The sequence below is a fragment of the Bos taurus genome, unplaced genomic scaffold (genome assembly GCF_002263795.3).
Source record: "Bos taurus isolate L1 Dominette 01449 registration number 42190680 breed Hereford unplaced genomic scaffold, ARS-UCD2.0 Leftover_ScbfJmS_1899, whole genome shotgun sequence".
Classification (NCBI taxonomy): domain Eukaryota; kingdom Metazoa; phylum Chordata; class Mammalia; order Artiodactyla; family Bovidae; genus Bos; species Bos taurus.
The window spans coordinates 270,214-285,708 of NW_020190994.1; the positions used below are offsets into that span (position 1 = coordinate 270,214).

A 15,495-nucleotide genomic window follows, 5' to 3' on the forward strand; every position below is an offset into this window, starting at 1 on the left:
TCTCTGTAAACTAAAAATTACATAACTGGGATCTATTTACACCTTCCTAGAGACTTGCTATTTGCATCAAGCCAAGTTGTTGTTGTTTGAAGTAAACTTTACCAATAAATAATGAAAAAATTCTTTGAGATCACATGAGGGCTGTCCTTGATAACTTTAGCCATAGGCTGTGCATAAACTTACTAAATTTGTAGTATTAAATAATATTAATTATATTTTTAAAATATTAAATTAAATATTTAAAAAATAAGCATCAAAGTATCAAGCGATTTTCAGTGTCTTCATGCTTAGATCCCATAGTGCTGTTTATAGAAAATTGTTCTTGTTGTTCATTAAAACCTTAATTTACATAGATATTTATTTAAAAGGGAACTAAGGAGATTGGATCTATAAAACTATATCTAGAAGCAGATAATGTATTTGAGAAAGGGAATGATTATAATTTTAAAAGACCCCTCTAATTATATTCAATATAGTTATGTAATTTGAGAAAATATAAAGAATTCATGCCAAATATAGACTCACTCACTATATTCTATGGATGTGGTTGTTGTTAATGATATTAAAGAAAATAGTAGGGTTTTTGAGATAAAACTTGAAATTTTACATTGTTTCATTCATTCTAGAGAGAATTTGTTGCTCTTCATTTAAGCTACTTTAATACAAGATTTCCTTTTATCTTTAGTATGCATCATAGCACTTTTAATTAGAACTGATTTAATGTGTTCACTAATTTTGTACTGAGGAATGCCAGGAATTATTTCACAGTTTACCCTGGTCTAAACTAGCATAAAAGGAATAAGGGTTTCAGGTATCTTTACAAAGGTATTGCCACAGATATATAAGTGTCAAGAGCTGAAGGGTTCTGTTTAAATTTGACCTTGGATACCTCTTTGCCCAAGACTGTTTGCTTTAAAAAAATCCTTATTTGACTGTATTGCAGCCTTGAAATTTTCCAAGAGAGTAGATCTTAAATGTTCTCACCACACATGTAAAATAGGATAACTGTATTAGGTAGTGGATATTTTAAGTGGTTTTACTATAGTAATCATTTCCCAATGTGTATTTATATAAAAGCATCATGTGCTAACCTTAAACATATGCAATTTTTATTAATAAATATAGCCCTCATTGAAAGATAAACCCAAACAGCTTAAATTTAAAATATTGCTTCTTTTACCTGGTTGCTACTTATCTAGAACTTCCATTTCTTTGGAATACTTCTGTCAGCAGAAAGTGAGATGTCGTCTCATCTCTCCTTGAGCAGAGTCTTGTACATCCCGGGACTGAGTGAACCTGGAGACCTCAGTGTCTTGTTTGGCAGCAGCATCTGAGTTGGTTTCCTTCTGGGTGATGTGGAAATCTGAGCTGTGCCAACACATTCCAGTCAGGGTCTTCATTGCCATTCAACATCATCTTTGTTATTCTGTTGCATCTTTAACCATTTAGGAGGTGGATACTCAAGATTTTCCCACCAATGGGCTAAATGTTTGTCTTTTCAGATCATGCTTAACTCTCATGTGAGTGATAGTCGCTCAGTCTGACACTTTGTGACCCCACGGACCATAGCCTGCCAGGCTCCTCTGTCCATGGGTTCTCCAGGCAAGATACTAGAGTGGGTTGCCATTTTCTTCTCCATAACTCTCATAATAATTATGAAATTTTACCAGAACTGCATTGTGAAAGCTTGAAGTTAGGTGTGAGGCGATGGTGTAGTCAAAGCTCACTCTTTGCTGCGCAGGTTCACCATTGTCCACTTGTTTTTCTTCCTCTTTCCTCTAACACTTTGAAATCTTGCCTTTTGGAAATGTGATCTGACCTGGCACGTTGGCTTATGTGAATGTAACCATCTCCCGAGATGTTCATTTGCTGTCTTAATTGTACCCAAAAGATGGTTCCTATATGAAGTCAGAAATTGTGGGGATTACACCATAGACATAATCTGAAATTCCAGAAACATGGGAAAGACAGATTTCCTTGTGCACAGCCTTGCATCTAGAGTCCTGCTGTTGTAGAAACAAGACACTCCTTTTCAGATTACAGGCGGACTGATTCCCTAGGACCCAAAAAACTGGTGCGACAAAGCAGCTCTGAAAGCCCCTCTGAATGTTTGTGGTTCATCTTGGGCCCCACCTCCTGATCCCTGGTCCTGGGAAGAAACCAGGTCGAGTGTTAGAAATGGAGTGTCTGCTAAGCTCGTAGCTGTAGTTTGTCTACACTATGGATTCCAGGCTGGGGCAGGTCTCCAGGGGATCTCTAAGGCTGCACATCTGCCACTCCTAACATGGCCCATTCAGCGTTTTCATGCTCTTTTCAGCTGAATTTTGAATGATCCTATGGGAGTTTCCATAAATACAAATGACTTGCCATTTATTTATTAATACATTGTCACAAATTGGTAAAGTTACTTTTGGCTTTTGATCATTGATTTTTTTTATTATTATTGTGGGGAAGTATACACTGCATAAAGTGTCCTATTTTCACTCCTTTTCAATGCAGCATTTAGTGACATTAGGTACATTCACATTGTTGGTGGCCATCACCATAATTAATCTCTGAAACTTTGTTTTTCCTGAACTGAACCTCTGCACCCATTAAACACTAACTCCCAGCCCCTATCCCCTTACCCAGCACTGTTCTTCTTCTCTCTGTGAATTTGACTATTGTAGGTACCTCTGTTAAGTGGAATTATACAGTGTTTGTCATTTTGTGTGTGTGTGGCTTATGTCCTGTAGCACAATATCTGCAAGGTTCATCCATGTTATAGCAGGTGTCAGAATTTAATTCCTTTTTAAGACAGAATAACATTACATTATAGGTCTATACAACATTCTGTGTATCCTCTCATCTGTCAATGGACAGTTGTTTCCACCTTTTAGCTATTGTGAACATAGATGCTCTGAATATGAAGTTTAAATTGTTCTGTTTTCAAGGTCTGTCATTTTTAGCTTTTCTTGAGTATTATCTCTTTAGTAATTATTAATTTCTGTATTGGTATGATAATTTCTTGTTTAATTTTTGAGGGAACTTCCGGCGTATTCTCTTCCATTGTGGTTATATCATTTTACATTCTCACTTGATCATGGGGTTTTCTTCTTTAACTTGAGGAGTAAACGAAGCATTTTTGATAAAGTATGATGTTGTGTTATGGATTCAGTGGCTCCAGTGGTGGTCTGTTGAAGCAGCTCCTGGCCTGTGTCTTCAGTTCCTCAAGATCTCTAGGGCATTTTTCTTACTAAATAAAGGGATTGTGTAACACCGGTTGTGGGTTTTTGTAAGTCAGCAGACTGGCGTTAAGAACACAGTTTCCTCATAGTAACAGTGTTTTGTATATTTATACTTGCTCATTTCAAGAATCAACCAACTAAGGCCTGAACGTGGGTCTTTAATATATTTGTCTACCCACAGAATTAATGATTGAGTCTGGATTTATAGTCCAAGTCTCCAAATTTCCTTCCTTAAATTAGCCTCTCTGCTCTCATCTAATTTTGGCTCAAAATTACTTAGTTGTCTCTTAAGTGTAAACCTACACCCTTTACCCGTTCAGACAGGTCCAAGTTCACTGAAATAGGGCGGGGATTTTTGCTTCTACCTCCTGCTCCTCCCCTTTGCCATCCTTGCTGAAGAGGCTGCTGCCACACTCAGGAGTTAGAGGGTGAAACAAGTGTCCCTAAAGCCATGCTGTCAGGGGTCATCCTGCTCCTGCTGACACCATTCAAGACCCCCTGGAACACCATGCTCCATTGTGTTATGTCTAAGATGACTTGGTATCACCTTAGGAAATCCAGTTCTCTGTCTCCCTCTCTCATTTCAGGCACTTCGCCTGAGTAGCTCGGCCATGGGGAGACCACCACAGGCCCAGATAGTCAACCTGCTGTCCAACGATGTGAACAGGTTTGACCAGGTGAGCTGCCCCTGAGGGATCCTCTTCCATTTCCCATCCTTTCTCACTGGGTTCAGCTTATTGGGATGAGAGGTGCCAGGGTTTGGTGTCGGCCAGGATTCCATTGAGGATGTAAGACAAAGGTTTGTATTTAATCCAACTTTCCATTTCTCTGTGTGCAACTTTTGATGTAATTATATGTATTGTTCTGTAAATGAGAGTTTTGTTTTTCTAATAAATAAATAGGCAGCAGTGTTCTTGCTCAGGTTTGGTAGTGTCTCTAGGGGTTTCCTCCTGGCATGGCCATCCTTGGCATGTGGTGTTGGCTGTTGCTGAAGCTGTCTTCCTCATCCTCTGGATGATGAAGGCCTGGTGGGAGGGATTGTTTCTTTCCCCTGCACCCTGTTCAGGTGCCTGCTGCATAGGGAACCTGTGAAGAATAATGCCAAGTCCGTGGTCCCCAGCAAGACACAACCACCTCTCTACCGTCCCCTCCACAGTCTTTTTTCCACTGACCTTATGCATAGATCACATTATCCAGGGCCTTGTAGTGGTTGGTCAAATCTGTGTTGCACTAGATACTTCGCTTTCAAGTATTCATTCATCAACATGAAGTGAGGCCTCTGCTCATTTTCAGGGATGAGAAAAGCTTAGTTTTTGCCCTATAGAGGCCCACAGCCTATCAGGGAGCTAAATACACAAGTAATTACTGGAGAAAGTGGCAGGTACCATAATGTAGGCTTTCCGGGGATGCCATGGTTCCCCAGAGGAGATGGGGGCTAAACTCTGGAACAGAGAGCATTTGGGGAAGCCCTGAGCTCATCTGTATTGTGCACAAGATCCACATCTTCAGTGCTGCTGGTCTGATTCTCCTGGGACATCCCTGAAGACCCTGTGCTGCCCTGAAAGGCATCATCTGGGGTGGACACTTGGATTTCTGCTTTAGCAGTTTTAAAACCCACTGAGATCATTTCTGTTTAAGTTCCTTTTGTTCCGTCAGAGCATATTGTTTCCATACTGTAGCCTTATTGGTTTTTACACCATTGTAAGAAGGCTTTGTCTTTCTCTCTTAAGGTAACAACGTTCTTGCACTATTCTGTGTGTGGGGCCACTGCAGGCTATCCGCAGTGACTGCCCTGCTCTGGATGGAAATAGGAATTCGTGTCTTGCTGGAATGGCGGTTCTCATTATTCTTCTGCTTTTGCAAAGCTGCTTTGGGATGTTGTTTTCATCACTCCGGTAAGAGAAACACTGGTTTTAAAAATTGATAATCTGTAGGTTTTATTCCTAGCTTTTTAAGGAATCTCCAATATTATCTTCTATAGTGGCTGTATCAATTTACATTCCCACCAACAGTGCAAGAGTGTTCCCCTTTATCCACACCCTCTGCAGCATTTATTGTTTATAGACTTTTTGATGAGGGCCATTCTGAGTTTTTGAATTGGCATTTCTCTAATAATGAGCAATGTTGAGCATCTTTTCATGTGTTTGTTAGCCATCTGTATGTTTCCTTTGGAGAAATGTCTGTTTAGGTCTTTTTCCCATGTTTTGATTGGGTTGTTTGTTTTTCTGGTATTGAGTTCTATGAACTGCTTGTATATTTTGGAAATTAATCCTTTGTCAGTTGTTTCATTTGCTATTATTTCTCCCATTTTGAGGGTTGTCTTTCACCTTGCCTATAGTTTCCTTTACTGTGCAAAAGCTTTTAAGTTTAATCAGGTCCCTCTTGCTTATTTTGTTTTTATTTCCATTACTCTAGGAGGTGGGTCAGAGAAGATCTTGCTTATATTTATGTCATTGAGTGTTGGGCCTATGTTTTCCTCTAAGAGTTTTATAGTTTCTGATCTTACATTTAGGTCTTTAATCCATTTTGAGTTTATCTTTGTGTATGGTGTTATGACCCCAGCAATCCCACTCCTAGACATATATGCTGAGGGAACCAAAATTGAAAAAGACACATGTATCCCATTGTTCATCGCAGCACTATTTACAATAGCTAGAACATGGAAGCAACCTAGATATCCATCAACAGATGAATGGATTAAGAAGCTGTGGTACATATACACAATGGAATATTACTTAGCCAAAAAAAGGGATACCTTTGAGTCAGTTCTAATAAGGTGGATGAACCTAGAACCTATTATACAGAGTGGAGTAAGTCAGAAAGAGAAAGATAAATATCATATTCTAATGCATATATATTGAATCTAGAAAAATGGTACTGAAAAATTTACCTACAGGGCAGCAGTGGAGAAATAGACATAGAGAATACACTCGTGGTCATGGGGAGAGAGGAGGAGAGGGTGAGATGTATGGAGAGAGTAACACGGAAACTTACATTACCATATGTAAAATAGATAGCCAACAGGAATTTGTTGTATGGCTAAGAAACTCAAACAGGGGCTCTGGATAAACCTAGAGGGGTGGAATGCGGGGGAGATGAGAGGCAAGTTCAAAAGGGAGGGGATATATGTATACCTATGGCTGATTCAGGTTGAGGTTTGATAGAAAACAACAAAATTCTGTAAAGCAATTATCCTTCAATAAAAAGATAAAAAATTTGATAATATGTAGTTAACATCATAGTTGCTTGATGCTTTTGTTCAAAAACAAGACCAATGCCTTCTCTAGTCTCTTCTTTGTGTGGGTTGTAGACCCTTCAGACTTAGCCAATGGAGGCTCCAACCTTATGTTAAAGGCCTATTTGAAACAGGAACAGTGAAGGCATTCACTGACTCCTCTTGGCACTGTATCATAATAAGTAGAGTCCTTCAGCAGAATTTGCCCATGTCCAAGTTATTTCATTTCAGTTCAGTTCAGTTCAGTCTCTCAGTCATGTCTGACTCTTTGCGACCCCGTGAATCACACAGCACGCCAGGCCTCCCTGTCCATCACCAACTCCTGGAGTTCACTCAGACCCACATCCATCAAGTCAGTGATGCCATCCAGCCATCTCATCCTCTGTTGTCCCCTTCTCATCCTGCCCCCAATCCCTCCCAGCATCAGAGTCTTTTCCAATGAGTCAACTCTTCACATCAGGTGGCCAAAGTACTGGAGTTTCAGCTTCAGCATTATTCCCCACAAAGAAATCCCAGGGCTGATCTCCTTCAGAATGGACTGGTTGGATCTCCCTGCAGTCCAAGGGACTCTCAAGAGTCTTCTCCAACACCACAGTTCAAAAGCATCAATTCTTCAGTGCTCTGCTTTCTTCACAGTCCAACTCTCACATCCATACATGACCACTGGAAAAACCATAGCCTTGACTAGATGGACCTTTGTTGGCAAAGTAATGTCTCTGCTTTTGAATATGCTATCTAGGTTGGTCATAACTTTCCTTCCAAGGAGTAAGTGTCTTTTAATTTCATGGCTGCAGTCACCATCTGCAGTGATTTTGAAGCCCCCCAAAATAAAGTCTGACACTGTTTCCACTGTTTCCCCATCTATTCTCCCCATGAATTGATGGGACCAGATGCCATGATCTTCGTTTTCTGAATGTTGAGCTTTAAGCCAACTTTTTCACTCTCCACTTTCACTTTCATCAAGAGGCTTTTTAGTTCCTCTTCACTTTCTGCCATAGGACTTCCCCAGTGGCTCAGATGGTAAACCGTCTGTCTACAATGCAGGAGACCTGGGTTCGATCCCTGGGTCGAGAAGATTCCCTGGAGAAGGAAATGGCAACCCCCTCCAGTGGTCTTGCCTAGAAATTCCTGTGGACGGAGGAGCCTGGTGCAGGCTACTGCCCATGGGGTCGCAAAGAGTCAGACATGACTGAGAGACTTCACTTTCACTTTCATTTTGTGCCATAAGGGTGGTGTCGTCTGCATATCTGAGATTATTGATATTTCTCCCGACTATCTTGATTCCAGCTTGTGCTTCTTCCAGCCCAGTGTTTTTCATGATGTACTCTGCATATAGGTTAAATAAGCAGAGTGACAATATACAGCATTGCTGTACTCCTTTTCCTATTTGGAACCAGTCTGTTGTTCCATGTCCAGTTCTAACTGTTGATTCCTGACCTGCATATAGGTTTCTCAAGAGGCAGGTCAGGTGGTCTGGTATTCCCATCTCTTTCAGAATTTTCCACAGTTTATTGTGATCTACGTAGTCAAAGGCTTTGGCATAGTCAATAAAGCAGAAATAGATTTAAATATTATTAAATACTGATAATCTTGTAGGCCCATTTCTCACCACATATATTTTTGTTATGCTTGTGTTAGAGCCTTTTCAGGTATTATGTTCATGTTTCCATTAAATTATAAGCACCCCAAGGGCCAGGCTCATCTTCATTGTGTCTTCATGAAGCCCCACATTCACAGCAGCACATGTGATAGAAAAGAGGCTGCTGGTGAAGAGCATTCTGCGGCCTAGTTAGACTAAAGCAGGTCCCAGAGAGTTGGAGGTGGGTGGTTGTCAGGTGATGGAGATGTTGTGCTATTTGAAGCTCATTGAGTTCTTGTGTGTGTTGTGTGTGTGCAGGTCTGTGCTTAGTGTCTTTCTTTATTTGGAATTTCCTTTCTTGTCTTTGCTGTGGAAAGATTTTCCTTATCCTTCGAGGCCCTCCTCCAGTGCTACCAGGTCTCTGAAGCTCTTCTTGTTTTCTTTTCCTGGTGGAATTAAGTTCCATATTTTCTGCTCCCTAGAACTTCTCTCCTTTTTTATTACAGCACAGACATTGTCTTCCTGGGTGTCTTTCTGCCTTCCCTACCTGACTGTGACCTCCTTGAGCAGATAGATGGTTTGTATCTGACTCATTTCAGGTCTTCCCTAGCCAAAGCTGCACATTCTCCAAGTTACTTCTTGAAATGGGCTGAATGGTTGACTTCCTAATTGAAGCCTTCTTATCCATTTGTGCTTTGAGTAGAATCTGCCTGTGTTCTAAGTGCAAAAGGGCCATAGAGAACCATTTGCTTCCTGACCACCACCCCTTGCCCCCATGCCCACTACTGCTGTTGCTAAGGAAAGCTGGGCTGTGGTCACTAAAGCTCATCTGTCACGTCTGTCTCCTCAGGAGTAAGACCGCAGCTCTCACAGACAAGAGGATCAGGACCATTAGTGAAGTCATAACTGGCATCAGAACAATAAAAATGAATGCTTGGGAAAAGTCATTTATAGACCTTATTACCAGACTGAGAAGGTAAGTTTATATATATAGATGTCACTCCATATTTTCATGCTTTATTTCCTATTCTACTGGATGCTTTAGATGTCTTACCAAAGAAGTATTTAAGTTCACCAATACTTACTATTCACTGCATCATCCACATGTTACAGGAAGGTTAAGGAGAATGGTGGAGACATCATTTTTACCATATTCTCAAAGTAAAAAATACATATGCTTCTTAGTTGTATAGAAGTGAAGTTCTAAGTAGTTCTTAATACCTCGAATCTCAATAAGCAATGTCTTTAAGATAGTATTTGAGACAATGACATTCAAATTAAGATTGTAATTTATGTTGATGGCCCATAAATGGGGAGATTATAGAGATTGGTGTACCTATATTGAGCCAAACTATATGAATCACTATTCTTTTTTCTTAATTAATTTATTTTCTATTGAAGGATAATTGCCTTACAGAATTTTGCTGTTTTCTGTCAAGCCTCAACATGAATCAGCCATAGGTATACAAATATCCCTTCCCTTTTGAACCTCCCTCCCATCTCTCTTTATTCTTCGTTGTTGTGTTTAGTCAGTCTGTATGCAGGTCAGGAAGCAACAGTTAGAACTGAACATGGAACAACAGACTGGTTCCAAATAGGAAAAGGAGTATGTCAAGGCTGTATATTGTCACCCTGCTTATTTAACTTATATGCAGAGTACATCATGAGAAACACTGGGCTGGAAGAAGCACAAGCTGGAATCAAGATTGCCGGGAGAAATATCAATAACCTCAGATATGCAGATGACACCACCCTTATGGCTTAAAGTGAAGAGGAACTAAAAAGCCTCTTGATGAAAGTGAAAGTGGAGAGTGAAAAAATTGGCTTAAAGCTCAATATTCAGAAAACGAAGATCATGGCATCTGGTCCCATCACTTCATGGGAAATAGATGGGGAAACAGTGGAAACAGTGTCAGACTTTATTTTTGGGGCTCCAAAATCACTGCAGATGGTGACTGCAGCCATGAAATTAAAAGACGCTTACTCCTTGGAAGGAAAGTTATGACCAACCTAGATAGCATATTCAAAAGCAGAGACATTACTTTGCCAACAAAGGTCCATCTAGTCAAGGCTATGGTTTTTCCAGTGGTCATGTATGGATGTGAGAGTTGGACTGTGAAGAAGGCTGAGCACCGAAGAATTGATGCTTTTGAATTGTGGTGTTGGAGAAGACTCTTGAGAGTCCCTTGGACTGCAGGGAGATCCAACCAGTCCATTCTGAAGGAGATCAGCCCTGGGATTTCTTTGTGGGGAATGATGCTGAAGCTGAAACTCCAGTACTTTGACCACCTCTTGCAAAGAGTTGACTCATTGGAAAAGACTCTGATGCTGGGAGGGATTGGGGGCAGAAGGAGAAGGGGACGACAGAGGATGAGATGGCTGGATAGCATCGCTGACTTGATGGACATGAGTCTGAGTGAACTCCAGGAGTTGGTGATGGACAGGGAGGCCTGGCGTGCTGCGATTCATGGGGTTGCGAAGAGTCGGACACGACTGAGTGACTGAACTGAACTGAACTGAACTGATCGAACTCTTTGTGACCCCATGGACTGTAGCTCACCAGGCTCCTCTGTCCACGGAATTTCCCAGCCAGGAATACTGGAGGGGTTGCCATTGCTTTCTCCAGAGGATCTTCCCCACCCAGGGTTTGAACCTGTGTTCCTGCATTGCAGGTGGATTCTTTACCACTAACTAATTCATGAATTACTATTATTCATTTCAAAAGGAGCTATGAAAATACTGTCCCTTTTGTTTTCCATCTTTTGTTTAAACATCATATGATCATTTCTCTGACTGCACCTTGTCACATCTGACTGCACATTTCTGCTCCCCGCCTCCCCTGCCACTGCTGGGAATACATTCCCATGTTCCTTCTTCTCTGGCCTGCTCCAAGCCTGACTGACTCCAACTCATCTTCTCAGGGTCCACGTGTGTGTGACTTGCCCTGACTCCACTGCTCTGAGTTACATGCCTCTGCCCTGAGCCCCCATGGGAGCTGTGCTGACTGTCTCTGTCTATTATCTCCCAATCTTGTGGTTGCTAATTCTCTTCCCCCACAGGTTCATGAGCCCTGGAGGGGACAGGCTGTGTCTTTCTGTGAGGAGCCCAGCACAGGACTTATGATTATGAATGTTGAATGAATGTTCAAACCTAGTCTGATTGACCCAAAATGTTTAAAACTGTGACTTTAATCCTCCCCTTACTTGAAAGAGTGAAGTGATTATGAAGTCTGTGGTCCTGGTGTTTGGGCAGATCCCTGGATGTGGACTATGCTAATGTCTCCATGATGTGAGGGATGGTTTATTTTAATCTGTGTCTACTCCCTAGAAAAGGGCCACTCACACGGACACTGAATTCATGTCTTGTATGTTGATGCTTTTTTTTTAAATCGTATGTCCTACTTTCTTTTCTAGAAAGGAAATTTCCAAGATTCTGAGAAGTTCCTACCTTAGGGGCATGAATTTGGCAACATTTTTCGCTGTGAGCAAAATCATGATTTTCGTTACCTTCATCGCCAATGAGCTCCTTGACAACCTGATCACAGCTAGCCAAGTGTTTGTGGTGGTGATGCTGTTCGAGGCTCTGCGGTTCTCGAGTACCCTCTACTTCCCCATGGCCGTTGAGAAGGTGTCAGAGGCTGTTGTCAGCATCCGAAGAATCAAGGTTTGGTGAAAAATAACTCTTTAAAGTTATAGGCAGATTTGACCTAAAATACTTCCTTTATGTTGTGTCACTGTGTGCCAGTTAGGTGAGATTCAACTCTTTCAGTGCCAAGCTGGCAGTCTTTCCAAAGTGTACATATTTCCCTCTTTTCTTAGGTAAAGTGTATTAAAAGTATCATAAGATCCATGAATGGGAAAGATTAGAGATTTATTCAAGAAGATTAGAGATACCAAGGGAACATTTCATGCAAAGATGGGCTCAATAAAGGACAGAAATGGTATGGACCTAATAGAAGCAGAAGATATTAAGAAGAGGTGGCAAGAATACACAGAAGAACTGTGCAAAAAAGATCTTCATGACCCAGATAATCACGATGGTGTGATCACTGACCTAGAGCCAGACATCCTGGAATGCAAAGTCAAGTGGGCTAAGGCCACTTGAAGGAAGCATTACTGTGAACAAACTAGTGGATATGATGGAATTCCAGTTGAGCTATTTCAAATCCTAAAGATGATGCTGTGAAAGTGCTGCACTCAATATGCCAGTAAATTTGGAAAACTCCGCAGTGGCCACAGGACTGGAAAAGGTCAGATTTCATTTCACTCCCAAAGAAAAGCAATGCCAAAGAATGTTCAAACAACTGCACAATTGCACTCATCTCACAGGCTACTAAAGTAATGCTCAAAATTCTCTAAGCCAGGCTTCAATAGTATGTGAACCTTGAACTTCCAGATGTTCATGCTGGTTTTAGAAAAGGAAGAGGAACCAGAGATAAAATTGCCAACATATGCTGGATCATCGAAGAAGCAAGATAGCTCCAGAAAAAGATCGATTTCTGCTTTATTGACTATGCCAAAGCCTTTGACTGTGTGGATCACAATAAACTGTGGAAAATTCTGAAAGAGATGGGAATACCAGACCATCTGACCTGCCTCCTGAGAAACCTACATGCAGGTCAGGAAGCAACAGTTAGAACTGGACATGGAACAATAGACTGGTTCCAAATAGGAAAAGGAATATGTCAAGGCTATATATTGTCAGCCTGCTTATTTAACTTACATGCAGAGTACATCCTGAGAAATGCTGGGCTGGATGAAGCAGAAGCTGGAATCAAGTTTGCTGGGAGAAATATCAATAACCTCAGATATGCAGATGACACCACCCTTATGGCAGAAAGTGAAGAAGAACTAAAGAGCCTCTTGATGAAAGTGAAAGTGGAGAGTGAGAAAGTTGGCTTAAAGATCAACATTCAGAAAACTAAGATCATGGCATCTGGTCCCATCACTTCATGGCAAATAGACAGGGAAACAGTGGAAACAGTGTCAGACTTTATTTTGGGGGGGACTCCAAAAATCACTGCAGATGGTGACTCAGCCATGAAATTAAAAGAGGCTTACTCCTTGAAAGGAAAGTTATGACCAACCTAGATAGTATATTAGAAAGCAGGGACATTACTTTGCCAACAAAGTTCCATCTAGTCAAGGCTTTGGTTTTTCCAGTAGTCATGTATGGTTGTGAGAGTTGGACTGTGAAGAAAGTTGAGCACTGAAGAATAGATTATTTTGAACTGTGGTGTTGAAGACTCTTGAGAGTCCCTTGTACACCTAGGAGATCCAACAAGTCCATCCTAAAGGAGATCAGTTCTGAGTCTTCATTGGAAGGACTGATGTTGAAGCTGAAACTCCAATACTTTGGGCACCTGATGTGAAGAGCTGACTCATTTGAAAAGACCCTGCTGCTGGGAAAGATTGAAGGCGGGAGGAGAAGGGGATGACAGAGGACAAGATGGTTGGATGGCATCACCAACTCCAGGAACATGGCTTTGAGTAAACTCTGGGAGTTGTTGATGGACAGGGAGGCCTCGTGTTTTGCAGTCCATGGGGTCACAAAGAGTCGGACACGACTGAGGGACTGAACTGAACTGAAGATCTGTGCTCATTAATAGCAGCAACACAGGCCCTTGCCATGCAGTGATAGCTGCAGGACGATTCAAATGTCTAAAAGCAGGAGATGCAAACAAATTGCATCTCTTGTGCTGACTGGAATGTCTAGGCAGTGACTGGGCACAGTCCTGGGGTGACTTGGATTCCTCTCTGGTCTGGGAGGGGAGGAACTTGCTGAGAAGTCCCTGTTCCCTGGGCAGGAAGCATGGCCTCAGATTCACTTAGTTCTCTGTGTTTAAAAGTGGATTTTTTCCACCAAAGATGTTTTATTGTTGATTTCTGATCTCCGCATTTTTGTTCCTGTTCTTCTTTTACTTCGTGTCTAAGCCTCTCTCTAGCTGCCTTCATCTTTTCAAATGTGTGATTCCCACCATGCCTGTTGTCTCCTTTTTTAAACTAACTGTCCCTAAATAGTCAGGGGTATGGATCTGAGAGTTGGACTTTGAAGCAAGTTGAGTGCCTAAGAATTGATGCTTTTGAACTGTGGTGTTGGAGCAGACTCTTGAGAGTCCCTTGGACTGCAAGCAGATCCAACAAGTCCATTATAAAGGATATTAGTCCTGGGTGTTCTTTGGAAGGACTGATGCTAAAGCTGAAACTCCAATACTTTGGCTACCTCATGTAAAGAGTTGACTCATTGGAAAAGACCCTGATGCTGGGAGGGATTGGGGGCAGGAGGAGAAGGGGACGACAGAGAATGAGATGGCTGGATGGCATCACTGACTCGATGGACATGAGTTTGGGTGAACTCCGGGAGTTGGTGATGGACAGGGAGGCTTGGCGTGCTGCAATTCATGGGGTCACAAAGAGTTGGACACAACTGAGTGACTGAACTGAACCGAAATAATTTTTATCATGAAAACAAGGGCCTTGCACACAGTAGGTGCTCAGTTATTTCTATTTAAAATGAAGATTAAATTGTCTCTGTGAAAATGAATGATTTACTATGACCTCACAGCCCAAGAAGTCTATTTTTCTCTAAGTGATGAAGGCAGACCCATGGTCTTGGCACTGAATGACTCCCATAGGATTGTGAAAGATTTTAACTTCAAAGCACTAAAAGTTTTCAGTGACTTTTGCATCCAGTAAAATGTGTCTCTGAGGTTATCTTATTCACAGAGCAGCTTTAGGTTTTTCATTACCACCACTGGGAAGTCAGTCTTTTTGGCTGCAGTTCTGATGTGGATACTTTCCTGCATAACCTGTTCTAGGTCTGCACTTCATGGCTCTAATGGCCATTTAATTTCAGCTTTTTCATCAGAGTGAGTCCTGGAGAAAAATCCCGCCAGCACTTCAGGCACCTTTTTTGTCTGGAAGTGGGAATTTCTGTTCTAATGTACACACATTGAGTGTTGATGTCTTGGTGACACACTTACGCTGACATTGTATCTGATTCTGTGTAGACAAGGTATATAACATATACATTACTCTCCATGGCCCTTGGTCTTTTTAATCAATAGAAATTGATATATGCCAGATGAGAAATTCAAGCAAGGCTTTTTGAGGCTTATGCTGCATCACAAAGTATGAAAACAAAAAACTGATGCCCCGTTGACTCTGAGAAGGGCGAGCTGGTTCCTTAAGAGGGGTGAGGGTAGGGGAGGTTTGGTGGTTTGAGCTAGAGGGGTGACTTAAGTGGTTTGCCCACCATCTTGTAGGTGCCATGTGCCAAGATCACACACAGTTCCCTGCATCTGCTCCCGGCAGCTCAGAAATGGCAGTTGGCTTGTGGTGTTTTTGTATCTTACTGTTCGTAATTGCCTTTCCGTGTGTGCAGTTATGTTTAGTCCCTTACAATTTCTTTGTATTTTGTTGCTCAAGGAGATGTTTGTCCAGGTGTAAGCACTC

General features: G+C 41.6%; 1 protein-coding gene across 1 annotated transcript in view; it reads left to right on the forward strand.

Moving 5' to 3' along the window:
* LOC101902555 (ATP-binding cassette sub-family C member 4) overlaps positions 1-15,495 on the forward strand; it is a 313,640-nt gene that overhangs the window by 66,839 nt on the left and 231,306 nt on the right. Inside the window, 7 exon segments of the mRNA XM_059884434.1 lie at positions 3,815-3,904; positions 4,958-4,978; positions 4,980-5,006; positions 5,008-5,038; positions 5,041-5,122; positions 8,892-9,017; positions 11,455-11,704. Coding sequence (XP_059740417.1) covers positions 3,815-3,904; positions 4,958-4,978; positions 4,980-5,006; positions 5,008-5,038; positions 5,041-5,122; positions 8,892-9,017; positions 11,455-11,704 — 627 coding nt within the window.